The sequence below is a fragment of the Neltuma alba genome, unplaced genomic scaffold (genome assembly GCF_004799145.2).
Source record: "Neltuma alba isolate B1F8T4 unplaced genomic scaffold, ASM479914v2 tig00011649_pilon, whole genome shotgun sequence".
Classification (NCBI taxonomy): domain Eukaryota; kingdom Viridiplantae; phylum Streptophyta; class Magnoliopsida; order Fabales; family Fabaceae; genus Neltuma; species Neltuma alba.
In genome coordinates, this window is record NW_021636297.1 from 21,164 (window position 1) to 45,379 (window position 24,216).

Here is a 24,216-nt window from a genome sequence, read left to right on the forward strand (position 1 = left end):
TGAAAGAAAATTAGGCTGCCTTAATTTGTGCCGCATATGGCTCCTGATTAAACCAAAAAATAGCCAAATGCATGTTCATTTCACGACTGAATACTGAAATAGCAGCATCGCAACAGCGTTGTTTATGTAATCATAAGAACACAATAACTTGCTATATTTTTTCTTGAAAAAAAATTGAGAGGCCGAGTGGCGAACCCTTTACATTGCAGTAACTGGAGGAGGTTGGTAGCCCAGTCCATGTTGGTCTTCTGTCAAGGAATACGCAAATTTTGCAAACTAAAGACAGATAATTAGCAGCGTTGGAGTATTCTGTCTCCAGCAGAAAGCAGGGAAGCATTGACATGCATATCTGTAGAATTAAATGGGTGATCATATTCTTGTTCGTCCATGAACATATGAAGCCTGGAATATCCTTTGCCACGGTTTATCATTGGATCAGACTCCTCTTTCAAGTTCCACAGATGTGACTCCTCTTTCTTTCCAGCAGCCATGTCTTCTTTCGTGCTTGTATCAGAATTCTGAAGCATACCAATTTCACCCAAATCATCACGAGAGTACATCGTTTCAAATTCTACAGTGTGATGGTTGTTGAAGTCCGAGTGACATCTGCCGAATGGTGTTGACGATGATGCTTCTCTTGGAGCTGACCGTTCGCTGAAACTCCCAAAACCTTGAATTCCTCTGGTTACTTTCCGAGCACGTTCCCTCTCTCCCTTTAGAAGTGGCCCATCTTCCAGCAGCATCAATATGCGTTCCGATTTCTTCTGGAGAGTTAGGCCCCAATTGAACCTGCAAATACTCGAAATGTGGTCATGCCGGCGTCAATGAGAACGCTATGAGCCCCCGAGATCAAATTATTAAGAAATGCAAGCTCCATACCTTCTGTCATCAATATGCTGAAAGCCTTTCATCTGATTAATAACATCTTTGTCGCTCTGGAATTCCACTGCAACACTTTCCGGCCCATGAGTTAGTAGGTAGTCGAGCAAAATCAGAGAATTGTAAGAGGCCCTCCAATCCTTCTTTTCAAATTTAAGCAATCTGTTTCGAAACCATTCCTGTCAGTTACGTACCCATGATTTCTTACCACCAAAATTAACTTTGACATGAAAATCGGAACCTTTTGTGCAGAATCTCGACGATCCTCCAATACTCTTCAAGTTCAAAAGCAGCTCTAGAAATTAATCTGAGTGTCGGCGAAGCCGGGGGCCATGGATTTCCATTTGTAGCCTCTTCTGTCATCCTGCAAATATAGTAGAAAGGCCATATTAAGAGATTAACAGAGCCGAAAACCAGACCTAGAGCTATCTTCACACGAAGTCAAAATTGACGAGCTTTACAACTGTGCAGGGGTGACATCAGTGAGTGCTAATCTAGCTGTCTTGATTTTCTCCTTGAGGAAGAAAGAAGCTCGCTTTCTGAATTCGTGCAACAGGGGCGAGCTCATTTTGCTGTTCTTCCGCTGTCGGTCCTATGAATGGTCTAAACTTGGATTGGAATAAGCCGAACGCACAGCTCACAGCTACTCTTGTGATACAAGGGAACCAGCATCTGCATAATCAATTGGGTTTCGGATATAGTAACTAGCTAGTAAGCAAGAATAGATTAGAATTGATAGACCTTATGTGAAGATGAGAATTCAATGAAGAATTTCGCAAAGAACTTGCGGGTCAGATTTGAGTTTGAAAATGATGACAGGTCTGGAAGTCATTAGTGTCTTTGGCTTTGAAGAAGTAAACGCATAATAAAACCATGTGACGCTGTAAAGTCAACATGTCTAAAGTCATGACTTGGTTTTGAGGTTGAAATTTGAATATGCTTATTCCTTGGTCCTTCTGGAAGGACAAAAGAGGAAGCGCGTGTTGAAGTTGAAAAAGAAATGCAGGGGCATACACATTTGCAATATGGAGACGAAGGGCAACGTGGCCAGTTTGTGGCAGGTGTGAATTTTGCCACGCATGGATTTGCTGAGATGCCATCCCTCGACCATGCATGGAAAAGGACTTAGTGTTGAGGCGTAGTATATGGATGTATCAGCATAACTAAGAATGCATTATGTGCAAAATGACGCTTTATTTTTCTCCAGTTCTATGATTTATTTAATGCAGAAACAAACTTTTTGTGTATCCGATGTTGATGTTATAGGTTATGATCGATGTCCGTGTTCTTTATGGATTGATTGTTATCGGTTTTCTTTGAAATTTTGGAAAAGTTTTCCTTGAATTGACCTGCATTTTGCTATCTAGCTACTATGTAATCTCAGCAATCAGAAACCTTTTTTTCTGTTATTGTTTGTTTTTTAACATAAATTGAGTTGGATGAGGTGGGATTCAAGTTATTGTTTGTTGTTGTTTGTCTTGTACTATACCAGTAAGTCACATAGACTAATACTACTTCAGTCCAAGAAAAGACTAATACTGCTATGTTGCCCCTCTTCCCCCCCCCCCCCCAAAACCACATCTGCTGGTTGGCCGGAAAAAAAAATTAGCACCTCTGCTGGCAGCCAACGCTCTGGTGATTAATGAAGCAATTAATTGAGTGAGATTTACGAAGTAAACAAAAGGAAAGAAAATAAAAAGGCACCAGGAAAGAGATGTATACTGGCCAAGATGGTTTATGAGAGAGGTGAGAGCACATGATGCTGGAGGGGATTTGCGCTTTGATTATTATTAACCCCTAAATAAGTCGATTGCACCATCTATGTTATTCCTCCTTTCACTAAAGTCCACTACGACCCCTGCCAAAAGGATTAAAAACTCATTCCCATACAACACAACTGGTGATTAGTTCGGTTCATTTCTCTATCATTTATTCTGTGTAATAAATACAACTTTATATTGATTATTAAGTTGTGCTGGAATTCTCTTTCAGCAAAATGACACACCCCTTGCTTATTTTATTTCATACTAGCACTTCAATAGATGTAAGTTCTCTTCGGCAGAAAGAAAAACTAAATGTATATTATAAAGCTTAGTTAAAAATGGGATATCATTTCAAAGAAAGGAGTGACTTTGCACTTTGGGGGAACAATGGGAGAGGTGAGGGATTCAAAGGCATAATGATTCAATATTTGCAAAGTGGGAAAACCACCCGTAGCCACCTTCTCCACAACCCACTTGCATCCACCCCCCCCCCCAAAAAAAAAACCCTCTCCCACTTCTACCTCTATTCTACTACTCTGCCTCAAATGGAGTATTTTATATTCATGTTTTTAATTTTATTTTCTTACAAATATAATATTTCCAATCTTAAAAAAATGTGGACGTTTGCTTGATTAAATTCAAGAGAGAAAAAAGAAATAATATTTCATTTTTAAGAGAAAAAATATTTTTTTGTTCACAGGTTGGCGGATATATGGAAATTCGATTCAATTCAACTGAATATTTTTATTATTTCTTGCGTCTGATAAACATGTTGGAGCGTGAAATTGGATATTATGAATGTTGATGAGGAAAGCACATTGAGGGGACCGACCTTGTTGGTTGACTAAGTAATCCAAAAACCAATTATGAGAGATGGCACGGTGGATTCTCCACAAATATCCAAATTCCAAACCAACTGAAATGGAGTTGAGTTGGGAACTTTAACCTATCACGATGCGCTGGGTGTTAAGAATTTATTTTAGGAGCAACAAATAATAGTGGTTCAGATGTGCAGAACTGAAATTCAATGACATGAAAAGCAAGAGTTCACGGCGTGGCCTGCATCTAATACCCACCTTCCCTGCCTGCCCTGCATTTACTCCCAAGTTCAATATATTGGTTCTCTCTTCAACTTTTCCTATTTTTGCATCATACCAACTTGATATTTTGCAGCAGTAGTGTTCAATTTTTCATCCGCCAAAATACTGTTCCTCAGACTTTGATTCATTTCGCCTTTCTTATTTAATATTTTACAGTTTTTCTTGCTCTATTTCTCCCTCAAATTTTACTACGATTTGTGCCAAACAGAGTGGCAGGAATTGATGAGGTGTGCAGATGCACGGATAAGCTTTTAAGGAATGACTTGGCCAGAAAATTACAATTCACCGTAATATAATAAACTTATAATGAACAAAATTCAGCTTTTACAACTTTATATCCCTCGCCACCCGCTAAATTGCACAACTAAGTCTCTTAGGCTCAATCCCAGAGCTTACTTGCTATTTTACAAAGGGCGACGAGGGAGGTTAAATGAAAACGACAAAAATCAAATGCGTGACCCTTGGGCACTATATATCTCTCCTTTTTCAAGGTTTTCTTCCTCAGCTTAAGGTATGGATTTCCCTTACAGTTATACACAGGATCTCCATATCCTTCCCTCCAAGGAAATAACAATGATAGAAACATCATCATGGTAACGACGCCTGTCTCCCTGTGGTATTTCCAGCAACTCGTGGAAGTCCAAACCTGAGGGCAGTGATAAAGACTTGGTGAAAAATGGTCCCTTGATTTGTTAAAAGGCATATATGTATTTAGACGAGATATTATTAGACGCACCAGCTTTCTTTGCAGCACGGAAGAGAACTTCTTCGACCAAATGCTGAGCAGGGTCTCCCTCAGGCTGCAACGTGATGAAAAGCTCAACTTCTGTTACAGCCTCTTCGTTTGTCAGGTATTGATAAAGCCCATCAGATGACAGGATCAAAAATTTGTCTTTTGGCCCTAATCTGTGGTGCTTTAGGTATGGTAGGCAGGTGATGTATGGAGACGTTCCTACATAGTCTATTCTGAACATTTCCAGAAGCGCATTGTTCCACTTCGGCTGCAACATTTCAAATAATAACAAGCATTACCAAAATGCCAGAAGGCAAATCCAAAAATGAACATCCATCAATCGTATTTGGAAATATCTCTAGTTTCTGAAAATAGATTGATATAGCACTAGAGGATGCAGAAATCTTTTGTTGTAACAAAAGGATGCAGAAATGGGTAGAATCATAGCTTTCTTCATCACAACATGTAACAGAAAGCAATACCAACCTGCTTGAGATAGCCGGCACCAAATGCTCGAGTAACCTTCAGGGAACCCTTAACGCGATCATTTACCATTGGGCAAGCATCATCTGGGTGTTCTCTCAGTATTCTCTGGACCTCCTGAAAAATAAATTAACACTTCATTTTGATCAAGATGAACGAGAAAAAATGAAAACTGACTCGGAAAACTTAAAAAGCAGCTAGAGGACTTACTTCCTCGACATTGGTAGAATGATCCTTGGTTAGTTGACAGGCACTTAGACTAGGCACCAAATTTGATCTGTCATCGTCCAAGCATTCAAGATCATGCATTGTTTCTTCATTGATCCTCTCCAAGTCCTGCTTGATTTTGCCAAGCCAATAATCAGGCTCTGCCTTTTGACCCAATACCGCTCTGCTATCACCAACGTTCATCACATAAACATCCTCTCCTTTCATTAACATTACGAGAACGCACGAACCCATCAGAGCTAGCTCCGGATTTTCCATGACCATCTTATCCGCAACTTCTAAATAAGACTCCTCTGTTTTTCTCAGAGCTTCCGAAAGAGCTTCCAGTACATCTGAATGATTTATTGGGTTGTTGCAGTCACCGGAACCAGATCGATTCAACTGTTCCTTTAATCTCCTATCAAGTTCTACTCTTTCACGGTCCCACTCACACTTCCACCTTCTCTGATTCTCCTCCCATTTCTTTGTCGCCCCTCTGTACTTGTTCTTGCAATTCTTACCTCGCTTTTTCTTATCAATATCCGCATCTCCACTTGGGCATGCATCATTCTCCTGCTCGACACATTGAGAACAAGCAATTACCACCCTATCCTTCCCAACATCACTATCGCTGCCTTGTAACGATCCTTCCAAATTTGAATTATTCGTCGGAAGACCGGACATGTCGGGGGTGGCGTTGGAGGATTCAGACCCGTCGTCCCATAATAATCCCTTCAATTCTTTATGAACAGCACCATACAAATTAGACAGAAGGTAATCGGGAGCATCAGGACCATTAAAGCCATCGTAAATCCCCACGAAAACCCAACCGTGCTCCTCTGAAACCACAACATGGACTCTATCCTCGCCCGCTTTCCCTTGAGCCCATTGAAGATTTTGACTTTCCATCGAATCATCATCTTCTAAACTACCATCGCTGCTGAAATTCACACTGCTTACCATCAGGTTATCGTTGTGCCTCTCTGGTTCGATAATCCACTCCGGTTCTTTAATCCCTTTGATGGAAGAGACAATTGAGTGTTGTCCCTGAGATAATGTCTTCGAAATCGCCCTCTGAAGAACTTGAATCCATCGGCCTTTTCGCGTTCTGGGTCTAAACGCAAAACCCCCGTGAGAGTAGCTTCTTTGAAACTGATCAGAACTACCCCTTTCCATAGGACCCGAAAACAAGCCCCGATCGATTGGACCCGACATAAATCCACGCTCTATTGGACCAGACATGAATCCTCTTTCAAGCGGACCCGATCCAGGAATCAGACCAAGATTGCCCGAGAAAGGACCGGAATTCATGAGATTTCTAGGGATTGGCTGCAGAGGAAGGGAAGCAAAAGAAGTTGAACTCTCGAAAGCTGCAGCTCTGTCGATGCAACCGTAAGAGTACAAATCAACGAAGGCTGTGGAAAGAGGGGTAGATGTGTTGGCACTCACAGATGCGCCGGAGATTGTTCGGAAGGTTGTGGTCTCCTCACAGTGGACTTTGGAAGAAGACAGACGGGTCGGGTCAGGCCTAACATAGCAGAAGGAGTGGCCCAGTCCCTCGTCAAGAGGCTGAGAGATCAAATAAGATATGTCCTGCTTCTGTTGACGGCCTCCACCGCCGGTAAAGCAAACGGTCAACTTGCATATGCCGTTGCCCATCGGAAAATGAAAGAATCCAAGAAAATAAGCAAGCCTGCTGCAATCAGATACTCATGGCTGCAAGATGAATAGGCAGGAAATGTGAGAGACAGAGTAAAGAAAGAGAAGGCAGAGGTATGAAGAAGAGGTGGAAGGGAGGCTGGGGGCGTTGACTTTTAATAAGGTTTTCTGAAGATGAAAACAACCCAAAACAAAAACAAAAACAAAACTCTCGTTTTCTACATAAAATAAATTCTTTCCGATTTTCGATGTGTGGGGGGCATTGACTTGTTTTAAGGCTTAAGTAGAGAATCAAAATTTTTTATAAAAATATTAAAAATAAAAGTGAAACGACCCTTTTGCCCCTGCCCGCAGCTTCTTCCACCGACCCTCCCATCGGTTCTTCTCCCCGGCGGCATCACCAACGCCGGTCACTCACAGCACAGACAAACGAGTAAACATGTGAAAGAAGAAAAAAGGCGATGTCGATGGGTTGAGGAAGGAGCTGGAGTTGAAGTCGGATGACGGAGATAATGGCGACGATACGGAGGATTTTATCAAAAATCAGATCAATACCAATCGGCCAACACCATCGAATTCGAACAGTAAGGAGGGATTTATGATAATTACAGCAAAAACTCGAATTAAAAGTCTGAGCTTGAAACTAACCGCAAGTTACAGCCAAAACTCAGATCCACTTTGATTTCACCAAAATTGCAAATTGCAAAGTCCCAAGGTCGAAAGCAGAAATCGGACGGCGAGATTTTCCGACGGCGAAGATCTGTGATCTATCATTCTTGGGAGTGAACGAACCTGCCACCAACCAGAGCTGCGACTAGGAGAATAGGTGACACCGGCGATGACGGTGGAAGTGGGCGACGCTACCAGCTTGACGAGGAGCGGAGGGTCGAAGCTTCGAAGGGTGGAGACGAGCGCACAGTCGTGAGTTTAGGATCGGAGCTTCAAACTTCAAAGGATGGGGATGAGGAGGGCATGTGTGGAAAGAATGGTGAGGAACGAGAGGAAGTGGGGATTGATGAGGTTATCGGAAGCTATCGATTCCCAAGTTTTGACTTTTGAGGCATGGTCACGAATTCTGGGTGTGGGTTCAAGAAAGTCAAAATGCTGAATATCAGGAAAAACAAATATTTTGGGGTTGAAAAAAAAAGCAGGAGAGGATCACCGTTGGATACAGCGGAGGACGCAGACGAAAGCAAGAGTTGACTTGCACGTGGCATGGGGTCATTGGAGGTGAGTGTCAACTGGAGGTTTCCATTTGCCTTTGGGGACGTGTTTTTATTATTTGGGCGATGGAGGAGTTGTTAGGTAAAGGTGGTGTAGGCCATTTATTTAATTTTAATTGGGAGGGTTGAATTGACAGATGAACAGAAGCGGAGGCGTTGGATGTTTGGGAATGAAAGCTATTGTTTCGTACAGTTAGTATTAGACGGATTAGAATTTAGCCCAGCGGTTAATTAAAACAGATGAGAAAAGCGGACCAAGAAAGGCATATAGATATATACTTTGGCATTGCTTTCCAAAGTGAATGGGTTATGAGAGAGATGAGCACGTTATGTTGGAAGGAATGTGTGACTTTTGAAAGTCATGGAATTTGTCCTTTCTCGACCATTCCTTGATTTTTAATGCACCCAGATATATACCCCTCCCACTCTCTTCCCTTGTTTTTTTCCCCTTTTAAACATCTCAATTTCATTTTGTTCGCACCCTTCAGTCATGTACATGTCCATTTCACAACTCCATTCGGAAAGGATTAAAAAGTCGTTTCCACACAATATGAACTAATTAAGAATGAATTATAATTTACCCCCTCAAGCTCAATTAGAAGAGATGGGGGATATGAGAACCCTCCAGCCATCATCGCCCTGAAGCGTTCTTCAAACAAGGACTGGTCAGACAATATGAATAAACAGTGCCTCAATAATTAGACTGTTTTTGTGCTCGTTGACTTGTATAATAAACACAAGAGCCCTATTAAATCATCACGCTTAAATATTTTTGTTGGGTATTTGAGGTTGAACAAGGCATGTCAAAGATGGGGAGATTTCAAGTATTCTAAAACGCACAGCTAAAATAGCCAATTATTATGGGATCTTGGAGCCTTTTGCCAGCAGTTCATAATTCGCAGATGGCCATCCATTTTGAATGTCTCCCAGTGCCTGGGCATTCTCCTTTTATGGAGGAACTTCATCCACGCTGTTCAATGAGAACACGTGTTGTTGGATGCTTTTTGACTGCTGGATTCATCTGGCGACCTGCATTCATCCTCTAACTCTTCACAATTCACATATTCGGCCTCAGGTATTAAGCAAATCCTTTTCTCTTCTTCAGCTCATCCCACTGATTTTAGCGGAAACATTTCTCCCAAGAAAATCACACACCACTTTCCTATTTTATTATTTTTCTCTTTTAATAAGATATTACTCCTCCGATCCTTAATATAAGACCCATTTAACTAATTTGATTAGATTAAGGAAGTTAGGTAAGTTAGTTAATTATAAGAAAAGTGACACATTTTTCCTAAAATACCACAATCATCTTTCTTAATATCCCCTCTCCTTTTTATACTTGATTATGGTTGAAGGAGTATCCATAGGGATAATTTAGAGAAAATTAATAAATATGAGAAATGGGTCCTATATTTAGGACTAAAACCAACTTAAGAATTGGGTCCTATATTAAGGACCGGAGGAGTATAAATTAACAAAATTTACTCGCAGGAAGTTTCCGCGTAATCTTCCCCAAAATATGCATAATTCACCTCCCACTCTAAAAACACGTGCATCTAAAAGAGCCTGACACGTAGCAAATAAAATGATTATGCTGCATCCCCGGCATAAAAGGCAATTGGTTTTTGCTCTACTTATATTACACAGACAAAAATTAGTTGTTTTTTCAATCATATATCCTAAACTAATAAAATCTGCGTTGACAAAAAAAAGGGTGGGAGAGAGAGAGAGTAAAATATCACAAAGACACTCCGGGTCGGAAAAATTCTTTTCGAGCAATCAAGTCTTTATTTAATTTTTTTTTGGAAAATAAATAAATAAAAGGGAGCAAAGGAAGAGGGATTCTGCACTTGAGGGAAATGGAGAAGGTGAGGGATTCAAAGGTATAATGATTGAATATTTGCAAGTGGGAAAACCACCCGTAGCCACCTTCTCCACAATCCATTTGCATGTCCCACCTACCCTCCCCCACTTTTATCTTCACTCTATCCCTTCTTTTTTCTAGACCAAGATTTTATTTTGATATATAGTTCAATCCTTTTAATTTTATCTCTTTATAAACACACACACACACATCTTTTCGAATTATTCGAATTAAATAACGTGGCCATTAATAGTTGGCTATTTTAGCTGTGTGTTTTAGAATAATTGTAATAATTAATAGGAAAAAATATATGTTTTTGGGTTAGTTTGGATATATTACTTTCGGTCTTAATTATATAAACGAGATCTTATAATTAAGACCGGAGGTAGTACTACTGTAAGACATGGAAGCGGAATTCCAGTAATGAGTAGTTTAGAATGATTCATGGGGTGAGATAAGGAAGGATGTTGGAGCGTGAAATTGGAGGTTATGAATGTCGATAAGGAAAGCATAATGAGGGGACCGACCTCGGTTGACTGATTAATGTGAGAACCAATCATGAGACGGCACAAATATGTGCGCCCATTCGCTCATTCTAAACCAGCGGCACAGTAATTTAGCATCACGCTTCTAAATCTCTCCATCTGGTCTTGTGTGAATCAGCCTATGGGAATGGGACGGAACAAGCACATATGGCCTAATCGCATTGACTCTCTCGCTTCCCCACAGGAATGGTCATTATTATAGTAATGTAGCTTTGGATCCTTAAACTTGACTTTAATTAAGTGTATGTTATTTTATGTTGTTGGCTATATCAGAGATGCTCCCACTTGCCGCAAAATTCAAACCCCAACCCTTGTCCACTGATGCTCGCTCCTCACTGGTATATTTAATTATTTTATATTTGATCAGGGCTTAGTGCGATCTCTCTTGTTAATTACTTGGTGGACCAATTTCTTATGATTATTCCTAATGCTCTCCACTTCACGGATTACGTCTCTCTTTGGGTCACCTATATTCACTATATATTCATGCAATTTTTTATTCACATATAGATGGAGTATTGCTTTTGGATCCAAACTCTGATCTCTCTTCACTTGGAATTTTAAATTTTCAACTTTCCGTTTGTTTATTTAATAATATTTGAGGTGATGGTGTGGGATGGCCTGAAACGGCAAAGAGAATGTGGGCGATATAGTAAGGCAAGAAAAATGTAGGTGGAATGGGACTGGGGAACAGAATGAATGGATGGAGGAGCTGAAAAGCAACATATGATGGTGAGGAGGAGGGGGGAGGGGAGGGCCAAAATGTCAAATTAAATTGTGATTAAGGTTACGCGCTTTGTCTGTCACATTATTAAGTTGACAATCAGAGTCATTGTTTCAAAGTCGTAGCTTGATGTCATTTCTTTGCTTCGCATGCCCTCCTTCTTATTTTCCCCACTCAATCCATACACGCAGCCATCGGTACAGGGCTACCCAACCAAAAAAAAAAAAAGGAAACAAAAACGCCCACTGGGTTATTGATAAATTCATCCAATTAAATTAAAGCATCATCATCATCTTGTAACTAAATAACCCATTCACCCCTCAGTGGGACTTTGGCCCGATGGAATAAAAGCCTGCCCGACACGGGGGAGTTTGAAACTGCAGGTGTATGCGTTTAATTCTTTCTCTTTCTGGTTTTTAATACTCCTCTAGTTTTTAATATAAAATATATTTAATCATTTTGATTAGACTATAAAAGTTAGGTAACTTAGTTAATTATAAAAAATATGACATATTTTTTCTAAAACACCATAATCATTTTTTTAAATATTCTCCCTCCCTTACTTTACTTTTTTTATTATGGTTGAGGAATTATTAATAAGGGTAATTTGAAAAAAATTAATAAACACGAGAAATAAGTCCTATATTAATTTAAGACTAAAATTAACTTAACAATTAGGTTGTATATTAAAGACCGGAAGAGTATACAAGTTACTTGTACTTTTATTTTGATCTTAAATGCAAAGCCTTGATCTACACCATCTCTCTTATTTACTACTCCCTCCGTTCCTTATTATAAGAGACAATAACTAAATTACATTGATAAAAAATAGTTAAAATTAGTTGATGACAATTAATATGTAAAAAGTATACTATTTTTTCCAACAATGCCCCCATTAATAAGGAGAGAGTATGAGAGAGAACAATTAAATTATTAAAAGAAAGAGAAGTAGGAGGGAGGGAGAGTATGAGTTTGAGACAAAATAAATAGGGGTAAGATAGAAAATTAATACAAAAAAAATAGGGACAACTTTTAAGTGTCTCATATATATGGAAACATGCTATAAACATCAAATGTCTCTTATAATAAGGAACGGAGGGAGTATTTTTTTCTCAAATTTATTTATTAAACTGATAAACAACATAATGTTAGACGTGGCCTTTGTTTAATTAAAGGCTTCCTGCAGGTACATATCTGTTTTTGTTACTTTTTGCTGTGAATTCAAGATGCCTGGTGAAGTAAAAGTGAGCAGAGGTAAATTACTTACCAATTATTCTGCCCAGCATCGAATCTTCCCACAAGCCTAGTGGCGTTGCTTTTTGTTACTTCAGAATAAGTCTGCTGTTTGTTCACTTTATAACTAATTGCTTCCCATATTAGCTTATTATTTTCTTACAGCGTGTCTTGCTGCGGCAATCTTTTCTTGTTTAAACACGTGTTTCGGTTGCTTCCTCATTGCCCAAACCCAGAATCAAAACCCTGGGCACCATGAATTATTGCAAAATTTTGACAGAGCATGGCCATCTTAGATGCCAGGCTTTATGACAACTTTTGATTTTGATATTTGAAGGGAGTATGTTCAGAAACCTTGACTTCTTTGGAATCAAAATTTTCAGTGCAGAAGCTACTAAGTTAGATCATTAATATAAGATCTAGTTGATTAATTTGAGTATATTAAAAAAATTAGCTAAGTTAGATATTATAAGAAATAGGCGTTGTCTTTTCAAAATATCCTTATTAATCATGTATATTAATTAGAAGTATTATTAAATGAAACATTTAACATGTACAATTATTATAAAAACTATTTTAGAAACAATGAATAAAAATTAGACAAAATAAACTATAGTCTTATATTTAAGATAATTGGTATATTAAAGAGTCCGAGGTAGTATTTCAGATTTTTATAAAGCCTTATCGCTGATGAAGCCTTTTCCATAGCAAGGAGATAACATCGTCGAGGTTGGAGAGTTGGAGCTCGTAGGTCGTGGCTGGGAAATGACCTGGGATTTTTTTTTTTTTCGCGCTTTGAGTTTAGTAACCAACACAGAAGAATATCCTTGTAGGTTATTGTCCGGCTCCGGCCGGCTGTGATTGCATTTGTGGGTCGGATCTTGCTTGTCTGTGATGTTCTGTACATCGGTTTGTACGACGTTTATGGCGTTTTTTCCCCGCCTCCTTCATGGGCCAATGTCACAGACAGCTTTCTGTTCGTAAGGAAATATGGTGGGCTCGGATTAGAAGTCAAACCTTCCATTTCTTTCCACCTGCTCCTTCTGATCCATTTACAGAGTATTATTCATTGATTTTTAATATAATATATTCTGCAAAAGTTAATGAAATATTCATAACTAATTTTTAAAAATGTTTTAAATAATCGTTTTCCCATCATCCCATTCCTGTGAACCATATCAATCGAATAATAATTGTTTAAAAAACTTTATAACAGCCGCGTACCACAGGGAAAAAAAAAACAATAATAAAAAAAGAATGTAGCATGGCAGAAAGGCACAAAACCGTGCCATCTGTGAATTGAGAGGACCACCGGCACCATTAATTGATCGCAACCGTGTCTTCTCCGTTTCCCCTGAGTAGGTTTATCTTGATGCTCATCTCGTGTTCACCTCGTTTCCTAACGCCCACAAACAAATTTTAATTTTAAATATAACATATAAATAAAGGAGCGGATAGACGACACAATCAAGGCCACAAAAACTTATAAAAAAGTCGAATTCAGGTGAAAAGAAAATTAATTGAGCCAATATGCAATAATTTTTTTTTGAGAAAAACACAAGTATTGGAGTCGAGAAAAATAGTCAAACCTATCCAGGCCGGCTCATTCAGTCCTCAACTTCGATGCTTTTTTGCCCTTTGCACAATGTATTAAAAACAGTTTTTTGTTACATATGTATTACTCCTCCGATCCTTAATATAAAATCTATTTAACTAATTTAATTAGAGTAAGGAAGTTAAGTAAGTTAGTTAATTATAAGAAATGTGACATGTTTTTCCTAAAATACCATAATCATATTTCTTAATACTCCATTTTCCTCTTCTATTTGATTATAGTTGATGGAGTATTCATGAGGGTAATTTAGAAAAAATTGATAAATATTAGAAATGGGTCTTATATCTAGAACAAAAATCAACTCAACAAATTAGGTCCTATATTAAGAACCGAAAAAGTAATAATTTTATATCTAAATGCTAAGTTAAGGGCCCGTTTGGTTCAATTGCAAACCCCTTTGAGAATGTAACAGGACGCAATGCAATAGGGTGTAATGCAACAGTGATTACCATTAATATGTTTGGTTTGTTATCAATAGGATGTGCATAAATTATTTTTCATATTTAATCAGAATTATAAAAAGGTCCAAAATGTCCAAAAACTCTCAATTCTCGATCATCTTCTTCCTCAGCCAAAACCCCGGAGTCAATGTAAAACCAAAATAACAATCAGCATGTTTAAAAGGAGAAAGTTTGAGCAGAGAACATAACAAATTAAAAGGGAAGAAATATATGAATCGAGTTTTAAACATGGTTTCAAATCTTATAGATGAAACAAAATAAAAACCAAGATCTAAACCATAGAAGCATGAAAATCTCATGTTTGTCACAACAAATATTGATATGAACATTTGCAGAAAAACAGATCTAGAGGAAGATGTTCATAGAAAATAGATATGAAAGGGAGACGTTCATAGCTTCAAATGTTGATGGCCAATAATGAAAATGATGATAATGAAAGGGGGGAAGAAAAAGAGAATTGAAAGGCTTGTCACTGGGAAAAAAAAGATAGAGAGAAGGGCTGGAGAGGAAGGGAAAAAATGATGGGGCTAATTGTGCTGTGGGGGCGACTATCGATAATAGAGCAAGAGGGAGAAGACAATGAGAACAAACACAGAAGTGAATAAAACTTTTTAAATCATGCAATTAGTGGTGATGGGAATTCATAGGGGGTAGTATGAATAGGCATTACCAATTTTTTGGTAATAATCGTTATCATAGAAAACCTCATTACTAAACTAAAGAGCAACTAAACATGTTTTTCTTGGCGATGCAATTTTGATTATCATTGCAGTCTTACAATGAGATTGAATCAGATGGACTCTCATATCATGTGTATTAATATTTGTTCACGTGTAACAGAATAGCCGCACATATACCACGGCCAGCCCTAAACACCAAGGTTGTAAAGGGAATGTCTTGGCCTTTTAGTATAAAAGGGCTCTTTAAACTCGACTTTTTTTAAGATTTGATCCGGATCTTATTTTGCTCCTTTTAGCTAAGCATCTTGTCATTGCCTTATTACATGGTCCATATTTCGTGATATGTTTTTGTTGACATTTCAAAACTATTTAAGTTTCAGAGGAGGTAGGATGCATAATAAAAATAATAATAACAGAATAATTATATATATATATATATAAAGTAGTCTATCAAAATCATGATGCTTCCAAAATCTAACTACGCACAACATTTAAACAATCAAACCTGGTTTCTTTCTATGAATCGGTTGGATCTTGAAATGTGTCTAAATTCACATAGAATAAGACATTCATGTGCATCCAGCACAGGTTAAAAATTAAAAACTAAACATCTGAAAAAACATTTGCTAACTATCAAACCCAAATTTGATTTCTGGACCCAAAACGCCCAAAGGTACCCGGAGCCGGATCATCACTATTAAAAATCCGGAGCATATTCGGTTATTCCAAAACGCGGGTCTCCAGGGAACAGCTCGCGGGCTCCAGTGTCCCTCCGGCCTCCGTTATTTTCATTAGACAGAAATAGAGACGGGTGAATAAATTATTAAGTTTATTTTAAAATAACATAAAATATTAAATTCATCTATATTTAAAATTATAAATCCCATCTTAAAAAAAAATTATGCAACGCTCTAAAAGAAGTGTAACTTTGGGAGGGATAAAGTCATTTTTTTCCAGCCAAACCATCGTTAGGCTTTTGATTGCCACTCGGCCGAGGAGATTTCCAGTTTCAGGGCCTAAAATGATTTGTTTTTCCAAATCAATTTCTCGGGTAATTATGAAATGCTGCTAATGAGCGTGCTTATGAAGGGCTTCGACCAGCTGGCACATTGATATTTATTCAGGGAGGTGTTGCAGCAAATCCTTCTCCTTGGCTGGCCCGCAATTGCATGCTCATGCAGATCTTGGCAAATTTACCAAAACAAATTGCCGAGATCCTATATGGCGGAAAGATTTTGTCAAAATGCTACGCCTAACCTCGGTTATGGTGTGAACACTTGTAAATTATGAGCAACTCATCCCTGGCAAAGATGATTTGCTTCCTTATACCTCTCTTCCATCACATCATACCACTATATCTGACATTTGCTTTTTTTTTTTCTCTTTAATAATAAAGTGAAATCATTTACCAGATGAAGATGAATAATGATTTCACTTTTTCTTCTGCCTCAAGGAGAGAGAGAGGAAGTGAGAGGAATGCACGGTAAAAACTAAGAAGTGAAAAATGAGAATGATTAATGATGGCTAGGCCACAAGTGAGGCGAGTCTCTGCTCTTTGAGGACGGGGGTTTGAATCCTCACTTGTTAAAAAGGGTACCGGGAAGGGCTTTACTTGTCGCCCGGCCCGAATCCGGACTAGTCGATCGCTCGGGTACAACTGACCCAAAGAGGCTGGGGCCCAGAAAAGGCGCGGTTGGATACCGGATGGTTTATATCAAAAAGTGAGCCTGAAAAATGACAGAGGCCAAACTATCCAAGTTTCAATTTTGACTCTACTTCTTCTAATTATATGAATTTATTCCAAAAATAATTTACTTAAATGTAAAAAATATTGTATAGAAATGCTTTAAATTTTAATAATCAATGTTACGTTCAAGTCTATACGAAATCATAAAAAATGTAGACGTGACGATTTATTATTCAAGTTTTAATAAATACAAAAAAACGTTAACATAATTTACTACATATTTGGGCAAATACATTTTAATGGGCCGCTGCTTCATTAGAATAAGTGTTATTATTTATATACTGGGATTGAGTGTTTTCTTAATTTAAAAATAATTTCGTTCAATTATTTCTTAGAATAAATTCATACAGGTGAAAAAAAGTAGAGTAAAGAATGAGATTTGGTTAGCTTGATGTCTCTCATCTCTTGTGCTCACTTTAAGGAGTATTTTGATAAAATCAAACCATGGTTTGGAGAATAATTTTTGAGAGAAAAGTTATTTTTGAGAATAAATTCTGTAAAAAAGTGATTCTGATAAAGTTAAAGTGTTTGGATAGTTGTTATCAGAATGACTTTTTATATGTACAAATTACTAAAAATAATACAAAGTAAGATGATAATTACATAAAAGATAGATTTTATAATATATTTTTATTTGAAGTAATAAAATTTGTTAATAATATATTTTTTACCATACTACCTCTGGTCCTTAATATAAGACTTTGTTTAATTTTTATTTTAGTCCTAAATATAAAACCACACTCCACTTTGTCTTTCATATTTATGAAATTTTTTCCAAGATAGCCTTTCTAATAATTGTAGTTTTAGCCAACACATTTGATTAGTAAGGATATTTTAGAAAAGACAATACTAATTTATTACAGATAACTAACTTAACTTATATTCTTAATCTTCTCAAATTAGTCAACTAACTCTTATAATTAGAACCGGATGTAGTAATATATAAAAAATGTAATTGGTAAATAATTAATACGTGTATATGTATTTATCAAATATAAGATTAATATGTTTTAGAAAAGTATTTTTTTTTGGCCAACAGGAAGATATTATTCTGCCTTAAAGATTTTAAACATAAAATTCCATAACATTTTTTCACAACCAGTTTTTTTAACAACGTACTACTTCTAATATTTAATATAGTCCTAAATATAAAATCCCAATCTATTTTGTTTTTATATTTATCCATTTTTAAAGTAGTTTTTGTAGTAGTTATGCATGTTAAATATTTCATTAAATAGTACTTCTAACTACTACACATGATTAGAAAGAGTATTTTAGGGAAGACAACACTTATTTATTACAAATAACTAACTTAACTAATTTTCTTAATCTACTCAAATTAGTAAACTAACTCTTATATTAAAGATTAAAAATAGTGTTACAACATAAAAAAGGGACCATGCTTTCAAAAAGTTTTTTTTTTTTTTTGCTTTTCATGAAACCATGGTTTGGATGGGTCAAACCATAGTTTTGGAACCAAACTGTGATTTCATGAAAATATGGGGTGTTTGGCAATTTTTTGAGTCAAATCATGGTTTGGGTTTCAAAACTGATTTTGACAAGTTTGCCAAACACCCCCTTATTTTATTACCATTAATCTTATTCTTATTTTCACTTTTTATTGTTTGGAGGATGTGAAAGGGCTCTTGGGGTTTGACGGCAGGTGGGTAGAGCCAGTAATATGGGTTGAGCTTGCAGGCCCACCCTGTCAGCCCGTAAAAAATGGCAAGCTCGGATTGACAAAATGCCAACCAGTCAAGGTAGAGGCTACTCCAGCCGCATCGTTTTCAACCCGCTCTGTCGTGGGCTAGCCCGCTTTTCTTTCTTTCTTTTTTTAAATTTTTTTATACATTTTTAATATATTATACAACATAATTGTAGGATTCTGATAGTCAAATTCCACATTAACATCTCCTCAGTCATGTAATTGCATATGTAATATACACATAAAAATTTACTTAATTAATTTGGACAAAAAAATAGTCAAATTAATTATTTAGAAAACATATGTGTTAGATTTTCTAAAATATCTTCTCAAATTATAAATTAATCCTCATATTATTTTATTATAACCTACTATTCAAGTTTAAAACTCCAAGTTCAATTTTAACATTTCAATCTAAATTAACTTATACAAATAATAATATTTTTTTAAAAATATATTTAGGAGAATCGACGGGCTACTTGGCGGCTTTTGCCCGCCAAGATACAGGCTACTTCAGCCAGCACCATTTTCGGATATGGGCTGACCTGTATCCGCATCGCTAGCCCGCATTATTAGCTCTAACTTATATAGGAAAAAGGGACATGTGGCAAAATATAATTAGCCCAATTGACATAATGGATGTAAAGCACTGTACCTAGGTTTTGCCTGCATGTTAAATTAGCGCCACACATTTCTTCCATAAACCAGAGGGCGTATTCTCGATAGAACCGCCGCTGTAGCTGCTCAGTTTCTCGTTGGAGTTGCAAGAAAAACAAAACCATGGGGAGAAAATTCTTCGTCGGTGGGAACTGGAAATGCGTATGTTTATCATGCCAATGCCTTTTTTAACCTTCATTTGCACTTTCCCTCTACGTTTATTTCAATATCGATCATATTTGAGAGTGCTTCCTTTGCAGTCTTCTGATTATCATTTTGCCTTTTGAGGATGAGGCATTGACACAAGTTTGTCCCTTCCGTCCACGCATTTTTTTAATATTACTATCAGATCGCTTCTCCCATGGTGAACTGCGGTTCATTACTGTTTCGGAATCCATTAATGATCTGCGATCTGGGATTTTTTTAATATCTGGATTCGGGATACTATTTCCTTCCTCGAACACCATCGGGATCGAAGATCCTTCCCTCCAGATTTGCACGAACAAATTAAGCATTTCAGTGTTCAATGTTCTTTAAAGAATTAGTAATTGATTGGTTAAATCGACTTTGTTGCAGAACGGGACCAACGAAGAGGTGAAGAAGATTGTTACTACTTTGAATGAAGCTCAAGTTCCTGGAGAAGATGTTGTGGGTGAGTCGTAGTGAGCTTCTTCGGGCTTCTTTATTCTTGTTTGGCATTAGTCTGGATCTTAGATTATTCTGGGGATGCTAAACACAAAATTATCGTGCTTAACCGGAGAGTAGTATGTTCTGCATTTCACTTGTCCAGAGATGGAGCACTTCACTTCAATTTCTGCTTGCCCTTCAACATCTTCTCCCCTGTTTTCATTAATCACTAGCCTCGGAACAAAAAGCACCCCGAAATTTTTAACCGAAAAAACACAGTTGTCCCCAGCCACTGAAAAGAGGGCAAATTGCTCAGTTATCTCTATTTGCAATTCTTTCTTTATTGCTTAAATGAGTTCATCCTATTAATATTATTATAATTATATATAATTTTTTTGACCAAGTATTATAAATGCAATTGATTGTTACTACTTAATAAGCATGTTTTCTTTTTATTATTTTTACAGAAGTTGTTGTTAGCCCTCCCTTCGTATTCCTGTCTCTTGTGAAAAGTTTGTTGCGGCCGGACTTCCATGTCGCAGCACAAAATTGCTGGGTTCGCAAAGGTGGTGCTTTTACTGGAGAGGTCAGGTATGCGATAATTTTGTTCGTTAATTCATTAAGATATTTCCCGGATCAGTAATAGTCTGTAGCTTTTAGTTTTATCCTCTTTTTACTCCATGTCTTTGCACTGTCTAGATGCTCTGACCAGACCATTAATCAACCTGTGTCGTGTTATTTCTTTCCTTTTCTTAATGTTTTGGCCATGATGAAATGTCATTTTGATTTCTGTTATATTTGCAGCGCTGAAATGCTTGTTAATTTGGGTGTCCCTTGGGTCATTCTTGGTCACTCGGAACGGAGACAGCTTTTTAACGAAGCAAATGAGGTACAAAGTGCTATTTGTTTATGGTCTGTCATAAATATTTTTCTTCATGTTACAATTTGTTGTGTCTTGCGCTAATCTACTTCTCAGACCAACTTGTATTAGCAACCAGATTTAACATTTGCTAATTATATGTTGCTTTCTACGTCTGCGTTGTCCATCACAGTTTGTGGCCGATAAAGTTGCTTATGCGCTTTCTCAAGGTTTGAAAGTTATTGCTTGCGTTGGGGAGACTCTTGAGCAACGTGAGGCAGGTTCAACAATGGCTGTTGTAGCTGAGCAAACAAAAGCGATTGCAGGTACCTTTTCCTCCTCACCCTCCTTACACAAGGATTTAACATCCTAAATATTACTTAGCTATTTGTTGTGGGTGAACGTTTTGCTGTTCTGGTTGCATTAGGAGTGTGGGTCATCACTTCATTTGTTGTTAGTCCTCTGTCAATCAAAGCGTTGACCACGGACCTTAATTGTGTTTGCAGCTAAAGTATCAAACTGGGATAACGTTGTTTTGGCCTACGAGCCAGTATGGGCCATTGGGACAGGAAAGGTTGCAACTCCTGCTCAAGCTCAGGAGGTAAGTGTGTCTAAATAACATTACTCTTAGCACAGCTGCACAAGGTCTCCTGGTGAAGGAGAATGAACCCTTTTGGGTCAAGGCTGTTTTGCCTGATTTGGTTTATTGGACGTTTGTTTGTACCAGGTCCATGCCGAATTAAGGAAATGGATTCACAGCAACGTCAGTGCTGAAGTCGCTTCATCTGTCAGAATTATCTATGGAGGTATTCCTTATTGCAATTTACCCCCTGCCTTTGTCAGATGTACATGCGCAGGCATGCTTTATTTATGAGTTTTAATTTAAGGCTTTAGAGGAAGCTAAAGAAGAAAATTACCAGATCATACTTTTTTTGAGAAAGAAAAAAACTAAAGTTGAGGTTTTAATTGTTATGCTTTTTCACTTTATCTGCATATCATGGCGTTTTCCCCTGCGTGTAATAAATTTCGTATTCAACTGCCACATATTAACCGCAGGTTCTGTTAATGGAGCAAACTGCAAAGAACTGGCTGGGCAGCCAGATGTTGATGGTTTTTTGGTCGGCGGTGCTTCATTGAAGGTGATTATTTTCTTTCCATTTGGTCCATTAATTTCATGAAATGTCGAATTATAACACAGTGAAATGAATGGAAGAAAGTAAAACTAAGATAAAACTAGCATGCATGAAACAAAATAAAGTTTGAATGATGGGAGTACAATTAAGGGGTGAAATCGAAACAGGATAAAGTTAGAAGTGGGGCTACATTCAATGTTCTTGCGTGGTTCGTGATTTGCGTGTTCTCTGTAACTGATTTTTATCTTAATACTTGGTGTATGCAGCCGGAGTTCGTTGACATTATCAAGTCTGCCACTGTGAAGAATTGAATTTCGTAGGTGGGAAATGGATATGGTGCTGGGCTTGGAACTTGGCTAGGGTGAACACAGCACCCAAATAATTGCGATTTGCTTTCGCCACCATCCTCAAGCCATCAGATAGGCTTTGTTTAATGTCTTGTGTTTCGTCGTGCAAAAACTGTGTAGGGTAATTATTTGCCCCAACTTGTTATGATGCCCATTGTCATGGGATACTTAAGCATATCGGTTTACTGGTATTCTGCCTAATAATTTTATCTTGAGTGTATGACAGTACTGGGATAAGAATTCCTAGTAGTTTTTCATGAAGGGTTTTGATCGGATCACTTATATGCGCGCATTTTTTTTTCCTTTGGCCCGCCCCCTTTTTTTTTTTTGGTTTTGGGGGGGGGGGTTGTGTTGAAGAAAGCAGAATGGGAAATGAGACCGCCCCGATTGATGACGGATATAATATGTCGGTGTTATGGAGGCTGTCTTGGGCACCTAATCAATGCCATGAACCACGTAAGCTTGATCACTTATGGAATCACTCGTAGGTAGTGATTAACTAATTATAAGTCGGCAAAGGTGGCCCAAGGACGTGCGTCAATTCTGTAATGCGACAATTGTGCGCAGAAGGATAAGTATTAAACATGTAGACTGACAAAATCAGCTGAAGTATTTGAATGTAAAATAGGAAAATATTACTCCTCCGGTCCTTATTATAAGATCCCATTTGATTTTTTATTTGGTCATAATTATAAGATCCCAATCCATTTTGTCTCTTATATTTATGCATTTTTTCCAAGATAATTCTTGTAATAATGATAGTTTTAGCCAATACTTAATTAGTAAGGATATTTTAGGAATGATACACTTATTTATTATAAATAGCCAAACTTAACTTACTTCCTTAATCTCCTCAAATAAGTTAATTGGGTTTATAATTAGGATCGGAGAGTAATATTTGGAGTGGCGGCGGATAAGTGAGAATTAAGGGAAGGAGGCTTGGCGACATGTTGAAACTCGGAGAAATGAGGTTGAGGGGTGTCGCCACGCGGCGCGTGACACTTTGCTCATGTTCTTGTCCGTCTTTAAATAAATGGTCCTCCTCAATTTATTACACGTTCTAATCAGCCGCTTCCGTCCCATCCAAGTCCGACTGGCCTCCTCTCTCACTCCTTCCCATTCTTTTTGTATATGGATTGGATGCATTTGCACGTAGAGGTAAACTCGTACGCTGATGACTCCCTCTCTCTCTCTCTACATAACTTGTTTTTGAATACTCCATTCTATTCAAAATATTCAAAATATAAGATAAATTTTGTCAAAGGAGTTTAATTTTTTTATAAAATAATATTCATTTTTGTCTAGCTATTTAATGACTTTTTCCAATTTTATTTATAACATACATTTTCTTTCCTTTTTAATTTATTTGTTGCATTATTTACTTATTCTCTTTATTAATAAATTTATATTTTTAAAAAAATACACGTCTTGTGTATTTATTATTGTAAACTGATTTTAACTAATTTTAGATAAATGTAAATGGATAAAGTTTATTTTATATTTTGAATCGGATGGGGATCAAGCTATTGTCGATGAAAAATTACAGACAAGATAAAAAAAAAAGATTGTATAATTTCTTATTTCTTTGACATTAAGGATAGAACTTGGAATGGATGGCGATGGATGTACTCATTTTCATGATGCGGAGCTTGTGAATATTATTAATCCCACAATTCACGGATTGTATATCTGGAAAGTACAGATGGGGAAACGGGATCATAATGATCGCACACGTGAAGGGCGAAAAATATAAAAGGCCAAGTTGCCAAAAAAGAGAAATGCTGAAACGTGAGAGGCACAGGCGGGGGCGTTCCTGTGTGCCCTGTACCCTGAATGTTAACGCAAGTATAAAACAAGTGGCGCCTGCCTGCCAAAGTGCATTCCGGTTTGATCACCCCACGTACACTGAACTCCTCGTCTTAAAATTAGGAAACAAAAAACTAAGCCAAATATTAAACAATTGTGATAG

At 37.5% G+C, this 24,216-nt stretch overlaps 3 protein-coding genes across 4 annotated transcripts; 1 reads left to right on the top strand and 2 right to left on the bottom strand.

Annotated features, from left to right (window-relative positions):
* LOC114716286 (epsin-2-like) lies at positions 1–2,195 on the bottom strand. The gene is made up of 4 exons (XM_028901273.1): positions 1,341–2,195; positions 1,121–1,243; positions 880–1,041; positions 1–789 (listed from the first exon to the last, which is right to left on the bottom strand). The coding sequence occupies exons 1-4, from the start codon at positions 1,445–1,447 to the stop codon at positions 291–293; spliced, it is 891 nt and encodes a 296-aa protein (XP_028757106.1). The 5' UTR covers positions 1,448–2,195; the 3' UTR covers positions 1–290.
* Positions 2,196–3,991: 1,796 nt separating this feature from the next.
* On the bottom strand, positions 3,992–7,900 carry LOC114716285 (probable protein phosphatase 2C 23). Of its 2 annotated transcripts, XM_028901271.1 has the most exons (5): positions 7,473–7,900; positions 5,169–6,881; positions 4,962–5,075; positions 4,479–4,743; positions 3,992–4,388 (listed from the first exon to the last, which is right to left on the bottom strand). In XM_028901271.1, the coding sequence occupies exons 2-5, from the start codon at positions 6,822–6,824 to the stop codon at positions 4,273–4,275; spliced, it is 2,151 nt and encodes a 716-aa protein (XP_028757104.1). In that variant the 5' UTR covers positions 6,825–6,881; positions 7,473–7,900; the 3' UTR covers positions 3,992–4,272. The 2 variants fall into 2 exon arrangements, with proteins under 2 accessions (XP_028757104.1, XP_028757105.1); XM_028901272.1 differs by lacking the exon at positions 7,473–7,900 and having other exon boundaries at positions 5,169–7,140.
* An 11,422-nt stretch (positions 7,901–19,322) lies between these two features.
* On the top strand, positions 19,323–22,525 carry LOC114716282 (triosephosphate isomerase, cytosolic). Its single transcript, XM_028901268.1, has 9 exons — positions 19,323–19,443; positions 19,858–19,933; positions 20,376–20,499; positions 20,713–20,797; positions 20,961–21,093; positions 21,274–21,368; positions 21,495–21,573; positions 21,824–21,906; positions 22,167–22,525. Exons 1-9 carry the CDS (start codon positions 19,405–19,407, stop codon positions 22,209–22,211), a joined length of 759 nt encoding a protein of 252 aa, XP_028757101.1. The 5' UTR covers positions 19,323–19,404; the 3' UTR covers positions 22,212–22,525.
* The last annotated feature ends 1,691 nt before the right edge of the window (positions 22,526–24,216 follow it).

What these genes read in the sequence shown, in the direction of transcription:
- LOC114716285 (XM_028901271.1), bottom strand. Translation starts at nt 6,824, where the DNA reads ATGGGCAACGGCATATGCAAGTTGACCGTTTGCTTTACCGGCGGTGGA. An exon ending in GTGCCGGCTATCTCAAGCAG is followed by an intron (nt 4,744 to 4,961) that starts GTTGGTATTGCT and finishes GAAATGTTGCAG; the next exon opens with CCGAAGTGGAACAATGCGCT. An exon ending in CCGTGCTGCAAAGAAAGCTG is followed by an intron (nt 4,389 to 4,478) that starts GTGCGTCTAATA and finishes CACTGCCCTCAG; the next exon opens with GTTTGGACTTCCACGAGTTG.
- LOC114716286 (XM_028901273.1), bottom strand. Translation starts at nt 1,447, where the DNA reads ATGAGCTCGCCCCTGTTGCACGAATTCAGAAAGCGAGCTTCTTTCTTC. An exon ending in GATGTCACCCCTGCACAGTT is followed by an intron (nt 1,244 to 1,340) that starts GTAAAGCTCGTC and finishes CTATATTTGCAG; the next exon opens with GATGACAGAAGAGGCTACAA. An exon ending in CAGCATATTGATGACAGAAG is followed by an intron (nt 790 to 879) that starts GTATGGAGCTTG and finishes GAGTATTTGCAG; the next exon opens with GTTCAATTGGGGCCTAACTC.
- LOC114716282 (XM_028901268.1), top strand. Translation starts at nt 19,405, where the DNA reads ATGGGGAGAAAATTCTTCGTCGGTGGGAACTGGAAATGC. An exon ending in TTTTTAACGAAGCAAATGAG is followed by an intron (nt 20,798 to 20,960) that starts GTACAAAGTGCT and finishes TGTCCATCACAG; the next exon opens with TTTGTGGCCGATAAAGTTGC. An exon ending in TGTCAGAATTATCTATGGAG is followed by an intron (nt 21,574 to 21,823) that starts GTATTCCTTATT and finishes TATTAACCGCAG; the next exon opens with GTTCTGTTAATGGAGCAAAC.